Raw genomic sequence first — 15148 nt, 5'->3', positions numbered from 1 at the left:
GAAATCCAAATATGGTATTATATAAACTAGACAGGACTAACTGCAAACCTTGGGACAGTATATTCATTAGCTCACTGTCTTACTACATGATCTTCTGTCTATCCAGAAAGTTGGCCCTCCATGAGAAACAGTCTGTACACAAGTTACCACCTTGTGTGCATGGGCTTTGATTTATTCGCCCAAAGGAAGTGATCTTTTACTACTTCTAATTCTCCCTAATAATGTGTTTTCAACCCTGACTAGAGCGACAGCATAAGGACTATACTAAAGATCCTAAATCCATTTCAGAGTTGTGGTCTTTGCTGCCACTCTTATTTCTGTGCTAAACAGCAGGAATAGATCTCCTATTTTCCTTGTCACTTATCCTCTTCCACCTTAACACCTTTTATTTTGCCTTTTTCTTTGTTCTTTTTCAGACAAAACCATGTCTGACATACAAATGAAATTTCTTTAGACTCCTATCAAATGGTTCTGGTACTATGTAAGGCTGACAAAAAAAAGATAGAAAAAAAGATAGAAAATATTTATTTTCTGCTTTATTTAGGTACTGATTGAATTATTTTTGTTTGGATAACAGCTACTGCATCTTTGATGAGTTTTATTTTTGGTAAATGCTGAAAATAAATAATGTAACACAAAGAAAGGAAGTTAGACATAAGCACACAGAGACCCACAGGGATCACTGCAATCAAACATCATTTTAATTTATATATATTTGTTTCTTCTGCTGATTGAGTTTGTGGTCCAAAACTTTCAAATTGTTCAGCTGTGGTATAATAGGAACTGTTCTTATAGCTTAAATGACAGTTGAGTCTCTGTAAAGAAGATGATGGTATTTTCCATGATACTGTGTGGGCATATTTTACACTGATGTTTTATATCTGAAATACTTCTTTAAAGAAGAGTTTTACATAATTTTGTGTTTTCTTTGTTAAGAGCATATAGGATAGAGATGGGCTGTGTTTTTCTAACTGGCAGAAGGTTTAAAATATGTTATACATTTATACTTTAAAATGTGTTACATGTTTGTTTGTGTACTGGTCTGGAACAATTAAATGTTGTTTTTTAGACCAGACTGGAACAGAAAAATAGCCTTTCATACTATGGCATGTGGTGGTTTAATACCAATAGGTAGTTCAGCACTGCTCTCTCACTACCCCTCCTCAACAGAACAGGTGGAGAAAATATGATGAAAAACGCTCATGGGTTGAGATAAGGACAGGGAGATCAATCACCAATTAGTGTCAAGGGCAAAACAGACTCAGCATAAAGGAGATTAATATTATTGCCTACTGCTAACAGATTAGCACAGTGAGAACTAAAAGCAAACCAAGAACACCTTCGCCCCGTCCATCTCTTCTACCTCCTACCCCTGAGCAGCATAGCGAAATGGGGTTACAATAATTCTTCATCTTTGCTGTTCCTTCATGGTCACTCTCTTCCCCAACTTCAGCGTGGGGTCCCTCCCACGGGACGCCGTCCTTCACAAGCTGAGCCTGTGAGGGCTGCCCACAGGCAGCAGCTCTCCAAGCACTGCTGCCACACGGCTCTGTACCACAGGGTCCATCCATCCCCCAGGAGCAAACTGCTCCAGCACAGGTCCCCCACGGGTGGGCGGCAGCTCCCCCCAGACCCCTTGCTCCTGCGTGGGCTCCTCTCCACAGGCTGCAGCTCCGGCCCGGGGCCTGCTCCTGTGGGGGCTCCCCATGGGCCGCAGCCTCCTCCAGGCCACATCCACCTGCTCCACCGGGGGCTCCTCCACCCATGGGGGGGCTGCAGCGTGGAGATCTGCTCCATGTGGGACCCATGGGCTGCAGGGGGACAGCCTGCTCCACCAGGGGCCTCTCCCTGCACAGCCTGCAGGGGAACTGCTGCTGCCTGCCTGCAGCACCTCCTGCCCTCCTGCTGCATTCACCTGGGGGCTGCAGGGCTGCGTCTCACTCCTTTCTCTCCCAGCTGCTGTAGCACACCATTATTCCCTTTCTTCAATCTGCTTTCCCAGAGGCCCAACCAGCATCACTCATTGTGTTAGCTCTGGCCAGTGGTGGGTCCTTCTTGGAACCAGATCGAGCTGGCTCTGATCTGACGTGGGAGAAGCTGCTGGGTTCTGCTTACGGAGGTCACCCCTGCAGCACCCTGCTACCAAAACCTTGCTAAATGAGCCCAGTACAGCCTGTTCAGAGGATGTGCCGTTTCCCATAGGTATTTGCGTGGCTCTTCCAGATTGATTGGAGCAGCACAGAGGCTCATGATCCAGTGGCAGAGATAGTGGCAGCGCTTACAGTTTTAAACTCATAGCTCTCATTCCCTCTAAATATAAAAGCTTCTACCGTCCTCCTGTAAAGGGTGAAGGAAGGAAGGGAGAACCTTGGGGTAATTTCCTCCTTTGGGCAGAGAGGAAGGGATCAGGAGTAAGCAGTTCCTTTGTATTTAAAAGTAATAATAATAATACAGCAGTAAACTAATAGTATATATAAGTTCCTTTGGCTTCCAGGATGGGTACTCACCAGTGAAGAAGGTCTAACAAAAGTCTTATCTGATTAGATAATATCATGTTCTGTCATTAATTATCATTAAAAAATAATTTATGTTTATCTTCTTGTCTTTTTGTTTCACAACCCTAGATTGGTGAATTATTGAGCACCACACACCCTGCCAACAAAGCCAGCTTAACTCTTTTCTGCCCTGAGGAAGGGGACTGGAAAAATTCTAATCTTGACCGACACAACCTTCAAGACTTCATTAACATTAAACTCAACTCATCTTCCATATTGCCTGAAATGGAAGGACTTTCTGAATTTACAGAGTATCTGTCAGAATCGGTAGAAGTGCCATCACCCTTTGACATTTTGGAACCTCCAACCTCAGGAGGCTTCTTGAAACTCTCCAAACCCTGCTGTTATATTTTCCCGGGTGGAAGAGGAGACTCTGCATTGTTTGCAGTGAATGGATTCAACATGCTTATCAATGGAGGATCTGAAAGAAAATCTTGCTTTTGGAAGCTTATCCGGCATTTGGACAGGGTAGATTCTATTCTACTCACTCACATCGGAGATGATAACCTGCCAGGAATCAATAGCATGCTTCAGAGAAAAATAGCTGAATTAGAAGAGGAGCAGTCTCAAGGGTCTACTACCAACAGTGACTGGATGAAAAATCTGATCTCACCTGATTTAGGAGTTGTATTCCTTAATGTACCTGAGAACCTGAAGAATCTGGATCCTAACATTAGAGTTAAAAGAAGTGTCGAAGAAGCTTGCTTTACACTCCAGTATTTAAATAAATTGTCTATGAAACCAGAACCTCTTTACAGAAATGTGGGAAATACCATTGACCCCATTATTTTATTTCAGAAAATGGGAGTTGGCAAACTTGAGATGTATGTGCTTAATCCTGTCAAAAGTAGCAAAGAGATGCAATATTTTATGCAACAGTGGAGTGGTACTAACAGAGATAAAGCTGAATTTCTGCTACCAAATGGTCAAGAACTAGACATTCCATTATCCTATTTCACTTCTGTTTCATCCCTGATTGTGTGGCATCCAGCTAATCCTGCAGAAAAAATAATTCGAGTTCTGTTTCCTGGAAACAGCACCCAATATAATATTCTAGAAGGACTAGAAAAGCTCAAACACTTGGACTTCCTTAAACAACCAATGGTTACACAAAAAGACCTAACTGGAAACATTGCTAGTCCAGCTGTGAAACAAGCAAAGTTGAAACAGCGAACTGACAGCAAGGAGAGTCTCAAGCCTGCTGCAAAGACACCACCAAGCAAGACTGCCAGAAAAGAATCTAAAGAAGAAACTCCAGAGCCTGCAAAGCCTAGTCCAGCACCAGAAAAGACTCAGAAATTAGAAAGCAAAGAAAAAGTTCCAGTTAAAAAAGAGAAACCAGCAAAACCAGAAGCCAAACCTATAGTGGCAGAAAAAGATATAACAAGTAAGGAAGAACAATTACTAAAATCTGAAACTCCTGAAAAACAAGCTACAGATGTAAAACCAAAAGTGACAAAGGAGAAGCCAGTGAAAAAGGAAGTCAAAGCAAAAGCTGAAGAAAAGAAAGAGGAAAAAGAAAAAACAAAGAAAGAGGTTGCTAAAAAGGAGGAGAAAACTCCCATCAAAAAAGAGGAAAAACCCAAAAAAGAAGAGATCAAGAAAGAAGTTAAAAAGGAGGTGAAAAAGGAGGAGAAGAAGGAAATTAAGAAGGAAGTGAAGAAAGAAGCTCCACCAAAGGAAGTGAAGAAAGAAGCTAAAAAAGAAGAGAAAAAAGAAGTTAAGAAGGAAGAAAAAGAAGCCAAAAAGGACATCAAAAAGGTTCCTAAAGAAACAAAGAAGACACCTACTCCTTCAGCTGAAACCAAAAAGCCAGCAGCAAAACCTAAACCACAAAAGAAGGAGGAACCTGCTAAAAAAGAAGCAGTACCTGCTGGAAAACCAAAGGAAAAGGGAAAAATTAAGACTGTGAAGAAAGAGATCAAAGTCAGTGGAGCACAAGCTGCCCTTGCAGCTGTTGGAGCTGCTGCTACAACAGTAGCTGCTGTAGCAGCTGCAGAAATTACAGCTAGTGGAAAAGAACTTGAGGCAGAGAGGTCCCTTATGTCTTCACCAGAAGATTTAACAAAGGATTTTGAAGAATTAAAAGCTGAAGAAGTGGAAACAATAAAAACAACAAAACCTCAGGTTGCACTCATTGAGGATGAATTGAAGCTCTCCGGCAAAGAACAAAAAGAGGCCTTTGATATCCAAAAGGAAAAATTAGACAATGAAGGACCTGCTGAGTCCTCTGATGAAGGCATAACTACCACAGAGGCTGAGGGTGAGTGTGGACAGACACCTGAAGAACTGGAACCTGTGGAAAAGCACAGGGTTGATGACAATGAAAAGTTTGAAGATGAGGGAACTGGCCTGGAAGAATCATCTGAAGCAGGAGATTATGAGGAGAAGGCAGAGACAGAAGAAGCTGAAGAACGAGGTGAAGATGAGGAAGAAAAGACACCACTTGACACCACAAAACCATACATAGAAGAAGCAAGAAAAGTGGGTAAGAGTGCAGAAGATATAATGGCCGAAACAGATGCTAATATCAAAGATGAAAAATATATCGAAAAGGCAGATTATGAGGCATCAGATGAACGGGCTGAGGAGGACAGGGAAGAAGCAGTAGAAAAGGCAGAAACTGAAGAGACTGAAGAAGAAGAAGAAGACAAAGCAGAAGACATCAGAGATGAAGAGGAGACTGAAAAAATAGAAGCTGAAGAAGATTATGTGATGGCTGTGGTAGACAAAGCTGCAGAAGCTGGTGAAGTTGAAGATAAATATGGCCTACTCATTATTACACCAACAAAACGCTCTGAGCCTCAGTCTCCAGCAGTTGAACCAGCCTCTTCAATCCATGATGAGACATTACCTGGTGGTTCAGAAAGTGAAGCCACTGTTTCTGATGAAGAAAATAGAGAAGATCAACCTGAGGAATTCACTGCTACTTCGGGTTATACACAGTCTACCATTGAAATATCTAGTGAACCGACTCCAATGGATGAAATGTCTACACCCCGGGATGTTATGAGTGATGAAACTAACAATGAGGAAAGTGAGTCACCATCTCAGGAGTATGTGAATATTACCAAGTATGAGACATCACTATACTCTCAAGAGTTTGGTAGGCCTAAACTTTCTCCACTTCCAGATGCTCTTAATGGATTATCAGAAGGATCCAAAACAGAGGCCACAGAAGGTAAAGACTATAATGCCTCAGCTTCTACCATCTCACCACCTTCTTCATTAGAGGAAGACAAATTCTGCAAATCCGTGTTCCAGGATGTGTACCGGCAAAAAGAAAGTGAAATCCAAGGCACTGCCAAATTAGAAATCAAAGAAACCTGTCCAGAAGATGTTTCTGGAAAACTTAGTCCAGCCAAGAGTCCAGCTGATAGTTTGTCCCCTCCATCACCAGTTGCCAAAACACCACTGGGTGAACGCAGTGTCAACTTTTCACTCATTCCTAATGAGATCAAGGTCTTGGCTGAGCCTGCCCCCATTGCTGCATTGCCCAGTGTACGTCAAGAAGTTGCTGAAGAGCACTGTGCAAGCCCTGAAGATAAAACATTAGAAGTAGCATCTCCCTCACAGTCTGCTGCTGGTAGTGCTGGCCACACACCTTATTATCAGTCTCCCACTGATGAAAAATCCAGTCAGCTTCCCTCTGAAACAAGTGAAAAGTCAACAGAAGCTCCAGTTAGCTTTGAATTCAGTGAAGTCAAAGATGAGTCTGCAAAACCCAGAATAAGCCCAATGGATGAGCCTGTGCCAGATTCAGAATCTCCTATTGAAAAGGTTCTCTCACCTCTGCGGAGTCCACCACTGATAGGTTCAGAGACCACTTATGATACATTTTTGAGTGCTGATATAAAGTCTCCCACCAGAGATTATGGAAGTCCTTCTGAGGGGAAACCTGAAAAAGAAAAATCACCAGTTCAAATGAGCCCAGCTTCTGAAGCCAGCTCAGTGGGGCTTTTCCAAGAAAAACAAGATGAAAAAAGCATGGAGTTTATGGTAATTAAGGAAGGCTTCAGTCTAGAGAGAAGAATGGAGGATACAGAACCCAGCAGCTCCCAGTCTTCACTGGTCTTGGATGAGCGGAAGTTGACAGGTGATCTCTCACCTACTCAAATAGATATCAGTCAGTTTGGTTCCTTAAAAGAGGACACAAAAATGTCAATTTCTGAAGGCACTGTTTCTGATAAGTCTGCAACTCCTGTTGATGAGGTCGTAGCAGAAGACACGTATTCCCATATTGAAGGAGTAGCTTCTGTCTCCACAGCATCTGTTGCTACTAGTTCATTTCCAGAACCAACTACTGATGATGTATCCCCCTCTTTGCATGCTGAGGTTGGATCTCCCCACTCAACAGAAGTTGACGATTCCCTTTCAGTGTCAGTTGTACAAACACCAACAACATTTCAGGAAACAGAAATGTCTCCATCTAAGGAGGAGTGCCCAAGGCCTATGTCAATTTCTCCACCAGATTTCTCACCTAAAACTGCAAAATCAAGAACCCCAGTGCATGATCACAGATCTCCTGAACAGTCAACTATGTCAGTAGAATTTGGTCAGGAATCCCCTGAGCAGTCTTTAGCAATGGATTTCAGCAGGCAATCTCCTGAATATCCTCCTGTAGGCGCTAGTATACACCATATATCTGAAAATGGACCAACAGAAGTAGATTATAGCCCTTCAGATATACAGGAGCCTACTTTTGCACGGAAGATTTCGCCTGTGGAGCAGACATCTTACTCTCAAGAGAAGGATATTTCAGAAATTATTTCAGTTTCTCAAATTGAAGCTTCATCTTCAAGTTCATCAGCTCATACTCCTTCCCAGGTAACTTCTCCACTGCCAGAGGAAACATTTGCAGGTGCTGTTCCACCCAGAGATATGTCACTTCATTCTTCTCTTACCTCAGAAAAGGTGCAGAGCCTAGGAGAAAAGCTGTCACCAAAGTCTGATCTATCTCCATTAAGTCCAAGGGAATCTTCTCCTCTATACTCTCCTAGTTTTCCAGATTCACCTCCTGCAGTCACAGAAGCAGTGTCAGCTAGTCATGCATCTTCATTGTCATTGCAAGTGTCCTCTGACAAAGCCTTTGGTTACCAGTCTGTGACATTACAGGAACCCCTAGAAAAGCACAGCCCAGAACCTTTATTCAGCCCAGAAAAAGAAGATTCAGAGAAAAGCAGCAGGTCACCAGAGGAACTTAGTTATTCTTATGAGGCCACAGAAAAATCTGCTAAATCACCAGAAGATATTAGCTACTCCTATGAGGCAGTTGGAAAATCTACTAAATCACCTGAAGCCACAGATTATTCCTATGAGACAACAGGGAAAACTTCTAGGTCACCTGAAGCCACAGATTACTCCTATGAGATGACAGGGAAAACCACTAGGTCACCAGGGGCCACAGATTACTCCTACGAGATGACAGGGAAAGCCACCAGGTCACCTGGTGAAACAGATTATTCCTATGATATGACAGGAAAAACCACCAGGTCACCTGGGGACACAGATTATTCCTATGAGACAACAGGCAAAACCACCAGATCACCTGAGGCCACAGATTATTCCTATGAGATAATTGGGAAAACCACCAAATCACTTGATGTCACAGATTATTCCTATGAGAGAATTGGGAAAGCTACCAAATCACTTGATGCTATGGATTATTCATTTGAGGCAACAGGGAAAACCACTAAGTCACCAGAAGCCATGGGCTACTGCTATGAGACAACTGGGAGAACCACCAGGTCACCAGAGGCTACAGCTTACTCCTACGAGACAACTGGAAAATCCACCAGCTCACCTGAAGCCACAGATTATTCATTTGATTCAACTGAGCAAGCCACCAGGTCACCTGAACCTACCAGCTATTCCTATGAAGCAAGTGCACATTTTACTCCAGGAAAATCATTAGCAGAATCTCGTCAAGATGTTGATTTATGCCTTGTGTCCTCCTGCGAATATAAGCATCCTAAAACTGAACTTTCACCTTCATTTATCAACCCTAATCCCCTTGAGTGGTTTGCAAGTGAAGAGCAGTCTCAAGATCAAGAAAAGCCATTAACTCAGTCTGGGGGAGCCCAGCCACCCTCCGGGGGAAAGCAGCAGGGACGGCAGTGTGATGAAACACCTCCCACTTCAGTGAGCGAGTCTGCCCCATCTCAGACGGATTCAGATGTTCCCCCTGAGACTGAGGAATGCCCTTCCATCACTGCAGATGCTAACATTGACTCAGAAGATGAGTCGGAAACCATTCCAACAGACAAGACAATTACATACAAACACATTGACCCACCGCCAGTCCCGATGCAGGATCGCAGCCCTTCCCCTAGGCACCCTGATGTCTCCATGGTTGATCCAGAGGCTTTGCCTGTTGACCAGAATCTGGGTAAACCTTTAAAGAAGGACCTCAAGGAAAAGACGAAAACAAAAAAACAAGGTACTAAGACCAAGTCATCTTCTCCTGTTAAAAAAAGTGATGGTAAATCAAAACAAGTGGCTTCACCAAAGCCAGCTGTGAAAGAATCTTTGGAAAAAACTTCCAAAACAGCTTCTCCAAAAAAGAAGGAGTCTGTGGAGAAGGCAACCAAAAATATCTCTAATCCAGAAGTAAAGTCCCGAGTGGAAGAGAAAGATAAGGACACCAAGAATGCAGCAAATACAACAGCATCCAAGTCAGCAAAGACCGCAACCACAGGTAAAAGCACATAAGAGCTCTCTAGTTGTTAAGATAGTGAAGTTAGATTGCCTTTATATCAGTTGAGAATGTGGTTTTCAGCAAACCCCCAAAGAAAGTCCATGTTTTAGATACAAACACAGGATGTAAATGACACATTTAAATGAATGAAATTCTCTGACTTAATTCTTTTAATCTGAGAAACTTGATGTGTCAGTTTGCAGAGATGTAAAGAATTAGTTCAAGTACCTCAAGTATAAAAAAGCTTAGTACCAGCTGTCTAAATTGTTAACTGACTAATAGAATTAAAAGTACTGCTCTTGTAGGTTAAGTGAAATTAGCAGTGAAGTGGTCCACTTTATTAATTTCCAGAATTATGTAGGCACAATGCTCTTAACATAAACTAACACAGTTTAATGTTGTAAGAGGCGAGGTGCTGTAGGACATTGGATGCTTTTATTACTTTGCTGGATTATTTTTAAAAAGTGTATTTTAAAAAATTATAACAGTAGTGAGAGCACTTTCAGTAAGCTAAGCATGTATATCACATAATCCGGTTAAAGTCTTATGCCATCAATGATGACTCAACATGTGGAAAGTTAATGTCATTTTGAATGACTGTTGTGCCTTCTAAGTAGTAATAAAATACAAATTAAATTACTGAAGAAGGCATTGTGCTAATAGGTTGTTTCCAGCAGATCTTATTACAGAGTTTTGAGGATACTCTGATTTTACTGTTATCAACAGGACTGAAATTTCTTGAAAGCTTTTTACTCCCAGCAGGTCTGTGATTCAGTACAAGCAAACCAACATTCATGTCCATAGCTCTCCCATTTGAAGTAGTCCACTGTTCATTTCTTAAACCATAGTTTGCATGTCTCTGTTAGTAGATGCCTTTCAAAACAGCAGTTTAGTTCCTCATGCTGTACATTTCTCTAGAACTTTAGCTCTATATTAGATTATTTTTCCTTGAAACATATCTCCCAGGCCTATGCTAGAGCTTAAGACAAGACTCTTATTTGATATTGACATTTAGGTTTAAAATAAAATGCCCAATATTGTACGCAAAGTTAGTGTCCAAAATTCCAGAAGATGTATTATTGATATATTATTATTATTATTATTATTTTTATTTTTGTGATAAAAGATAGTAAAAGATTTTGTAATATACCCAATAGTTAAAAATGCTCTAATTCTGGAAATATTTTCATATTATGATGCTTGTTTGGCATATTGTCCTCTGATGAATATCAGATCAAGCTAGACAATTCTAATGGACTTTTCTGGCCTTTCAATATGTGACCCTAAATAAAGGATACTGCTCAGATAATTTAGTTTTCCAAACTTCATCCTCTATAACATCCCAAGGAGGCTAGTAATCAATAAATGGCCATTATCTGAATATGATTACTGATTGAACCCTGATTGCCAGTTCACACTGTGATCCAGTGTATGGCAAAAGCAGATTTTTTGTAACTGAGTGTTTAAAATTTGGACTTCCTTTCGAATGAAGCTCTTCTTTGCCACTGCACTATGCATTGCAGTTTCTTCCCCCTGCTTTTTGTGATGTGGCCAATTTTTGTATATAAATAAAGATAGCTTCAAATCTGCATGGCTCCCTGTGTGACCCTATGTTTCATCATCATGCAGATCTGAGACTTTCAAAAAGCTGCGCTTTTTAACTTAGAAATTAAGGCTGCCATTTATTGAATGGTAATTCTGTAATCACAGATTTGTGTAGTAATTGTTGGATAATAGTAGCATATTACTGGGAAATGTTCAGTCAATTGTTGGTTATGTGGCAGTGAGTTTTTATTGTATTATATAGTTAGTTACATGTGTTCAGATTTTTTCTTCCTAGTACAATCAGTATTTGGATTTGACAAAGCTGGAAAGTGTCATTAGGTGTAGGAGGGTAATGCCATAATTGTTTCAGAAGACACAGAAGTACAACTGTAACACTTAACCAGCAGTAGCTATTTTAAGGAGTATCACCTCAATGATTTTAATGGTCACTAATAAATACATGTTTTTAACCACCCCGGGATGTATTCTTTTGTTGTTTGATTTCCAAAGGACCTGGGACTACTAAGTCAGCAAAATCTACAGCTGTGCCTCCAGGACCTCCAGTGTATTTGGATCTGGTGTACATTCCCAACCACAGCAACAGTAAGAATGTTGACGTTGAGTTTTTCAAGAGGGTGCGGTCATCCTACTACGTGGTGAGTGGGAACGATGCTGCAGCCGAGGAGCCAAGCAGGGCTGTTCTGGACTCCCTGCTGGAGGGCAAGGCCCAGTGGGAGAGCAACATGCAGGTAGGCTCTTCGCTAGTATTTCTGCCTGGAAATTAAAACTTTTCTGAGAAGCAACCATGGGTAGCCAGTACACCTGTAGAGTGGACAGCCACTGCTCTGGACAGGAGGTTCCCAGCTAGGGCACCTCATTTCATCAGTGGTGAAACCAGTGAGAGGACACATGAGTGAAGTACGGAGCTGTGGTACATGAGTGAAGTACGGAGCTGTGGTCAGCTGCACCTCCATTCCTCGCTCTTCTGACTTGACCCTGTAGAATACAATGGTTGGAAATGCATTATTTACAGGGCCATTTCGCTGTTTCATGTTATTATTATACCATAAATGATCTGGTTTTGCTAACCTTTCAGTTTGCATGTAGGAAAGAAAAAAATAACATTCTGTGGTTTGTACAGCAACCATGTACACTTGGAAACTCCTTGTGCCTTTCCAATGTGATAAGTAAATAAATAAATAGGCCATAATCAGAAGGGATATCAGTGCAGACTATACCTTGCTCCTTCTCTGAAAAGCTGTATTTGAGCACTTTACAGAAGCAGGTTTTTTAATTTCTTTTTATCCATAAATTTATCTTATTATTTACTGCATAAAGATCTGATCTTTCCAAAAGGGAAATGTAGCTGTTGGTTGGCACTTTTAACAAACCCATTTTTCTTATGATTTTCTTCTGTTGCTCATGCCTGAGAAGCTCTACTTTTTCATGTTGCAGGTGACCTTAATCCCAACACATGACTCAGAAGTGATGAGAGAATGGTACCAAGAGACCCATGAGAAACAGCAGGACCTCAACATCATGGTTTTGGCAAGCAGCAGCACGGTTGTTATGCAAGATGAATCTTTTCCCGCATGCAAGATTGAACTGTAAGAACAAGACCACGCACCACAACGTTAAACTTTGTTTCCAGAAATTCTTCAGTTTGAAAACACCTTTTCTAAAAATTCAACCCATCTATTTCAACTGCTGAACTATATACCTGCCAAATGCTATACTGTGTCACGGTGATGCAAGTCACTAATATTTTTCAGTCTTTGCTGATTGCTAAGGGAAGTAACAGTATTCCTATAGTAGGGTTCAAATTACTGCAAAAATACAGATCCAGTTTCATCTCCGTTGAACGTTTGGAAACCATGCACTAGCAACCATAACTGACTTCTGCCAGGTAGAGGCATTTGCCCTCTAAAGAAACACAACAAGAGAGAAAGAGAGAGAGGGGTAGGAGGAGAAAGTAAAAAATAATTAGATCTGCATTAGTCTTACGGCAATAGATGTATCGCTTACTGCAGTCTGCTTATGCTCTCATATGAAAAGGAAGTTTTAAATTTGTATCAATCCGAGCTATCGCAAAGGGGGTCCTTACTTTACAGAGTTAAGTTAGCTGGAAAATGCAAAGAAAGAGAACGTGGCTAGGAAAGGACATAAAACTTAAAACTCTCATTAGCAGTTTTCCACTTTAATTTGAACTCTGCATACTGACATACCATAACAATCATAGGCCAAATATGCACATTGTCTGAACCCCATCCAGAACTCTAAAACCTTCCTTTTAACATCCAGAATTATTGGTCTAAGGCATACTCCCAGCAAAAGTCCACTTACTCCACTCAGAATTGACCAGTCCACATGCTTAAACACCCATGTCAACTGTTGATTGACTGAAGCAAAATACCAAAGCAGTTGGGAGTACATACAGTAGACAATTTGCCTTAGAAAGTGACTTGAATGTACAAAGAAACTCGATGCACTTATTTTTTACTGTTGAGACAGCAAATTTATAAACACCAGTGTAGGATCATAGTTACACCAGTAAAGAAGTGTGAGTGTGCATGTGTGGTACTAGAAACCTATCTGACTGGTCAAATGGCTCGGTGCTATGAATTACATATCTTAGTCATGTGAACACTTCATTGGTGCACCTGGACAGCTGAAGAAGGCAAGACGAGCATTTCTTTTGAAAGCTTCTTTTGTACTGTGGAAGCAGGATTGAAGTGGTGTCCAGTATCAGAGTTGCAAAACTTAGTGAAATTTTCAGAATGATAAAAAGGTTACCTGCGAGTCTGTACAGTATTCAACCTTCCTTTGTCTTACATTATTTTATTTGTTTAATTTAAGAGTGAATATGGGAACAAATGTACAGAAACCTTTTTTTAGCAATGTGTGAACTTTTAATAGATGAATTTTTAACAAAAGTTTTCATTTACAGGAAAACGCAAAGAAAAATTTTTCAGGTGAAGGCAGTTTTTTTAGTAGTTTTGTAAGATAAATGAATAATGTTGTTTAAGGTTCTAGTGAGAATGGATATTAAACTAAAATTTATTGAAAATAGTCAACTGCCAAAACCTTTTTTGGGGATAGGTGCAGAGGGGGCACCCTAATGATAAAATTAATCTATTGATGATGAAAGAAAATGGAATTTGAAATGTTGATTGCCTAATATTTACAAGTGTCTACATTCTCAACCCTCACAAGATCTTGAGAAAAGATAGAATAAGCAATAAGCTAAAATAAATCCTTTCCTTTCCTTTCCTTTCCTTTCCTTTCCTTTCCTTTCCTTTCCTTTCCTTTCCTTTCCTTTCCTTTCCTTTCCTTTCCTTTCCTTTCCTTTCCTTTCCTTTCCTTTCCTTTCCTTTCCTTTCCTTTCCTTTCCTTTCCTTTCCTTTCCTTTCCTTTCTCCCTTCTTTTCCCCTTTCTTTCCTTCTCTAGACTGCCTGCAGAGGAACAGCATGTAGAACAGTTCCATGATTTAAGACAGTTTGGATTTTTTAGTCTCAGAAGTTTTACCCCAATGAAAAAAAAAAAATACTTTGTAGAAGGTTTGCAAATCAGAATTTAAAGAAGGTATAAAGGCCTCCGAAATGGAGATATGTGCTGGTCTGTATGATTCACTGTTATGGCTGATATTAAGTTTCACAATGTAGTGAACTATGACCTCATTTTATTTTCTTTACTTCTAATTTATTTCAAATTTACATAGTTAGGATATTTTTGTTAGGTATAAGTTTGCACTCCTAATTTTTATGATTTTTTTAATCCTGCTTTAGGGCCCTTTAAATATGGGCTCCTGAGGCCCATTTAATGCTGTGAATTACTGTTTGTCAATTGTTGGGGTTTTTGATTTATTTTTAATGTCTTCTTTTTTTAGGTATCTCTAGCAATGCTGTTTTATTTATTGCTATACCTTTTAAGTTGTTAAGAATAACTCAGAATGACTATGGCACAAAAGGCAGGTGGAAATGTATTGTGAAAGCAAGCATGTTTGCTGGGCTCATAATCATTTACTTAAAATTATGTTAGTAATACATAGTTTTCAAAGTTATAGGCAAAATATTTGGCAGAATAGTTGTATTGTTTCTACAATTCTTTCTGCTTTGTCTACTTTCTTATATAGGTAAGATCTCAAACATTTTGAGTGGGAACAGATTAACAGATTTTCTGATTTTATGACAAAATCTGAAACAGTTTGTACCTCTGCTTTGGAAGAAAATCTGTTTTAAGTACAGAAGTGGTCCTGAGATAAATCCCACACCACTGAGAGTCAAGATCAATTTCACTACAATCAGGGAAGTTACAGTCATTCAATCCTACTGTAAATTAAATTAGAATTAAG

General features: G+C 40.3%; 1 protein-coding gene across 1 annotated transcript in view; it reads left to right on the top strand.

The window, feature by feature from the left end:
- The window catches only part of MAP1B (microtubule associated protein 1B), a 67997-nt gene extending 53277 nt beyond the window's left edge, over positions 1-14720 (top strand). Inside the window, exons 5-7 of the mRNA XM_082783674.1 lie at positions 2625-9252; positions 11308-11546; positions 12253-14720. Coding sequence (XP_082639800.1) covers positions 2625-9252; positions 11308-11546; positions 12253-12408 — 7023 coding nt within the window. The 3' untranslated portion in view covers positions 12409-14720. The remainder of the gene's footprint in view (positions 1-2624; positions 9253-11307; positions 11547-12252) is intronic.
- The last annotated feature ends 428 nt before the right edge of the window (positions 14721-15148 follow it).

This window comes from Aythya marila, assembly GCF_965140915.1.
Source record: "Aythya marila genome assembly, chromosome: Z".
NCBI classification, from domain to species: domain Eukaryota; kingdom Metazoa; phylum Chordata; class Aves; order Anseriformes; family Anatidae; genus Aythya; species Aythya marila.
This window is presented reverse-complemented; position numbering and strand designations above follow the sequence as displayed.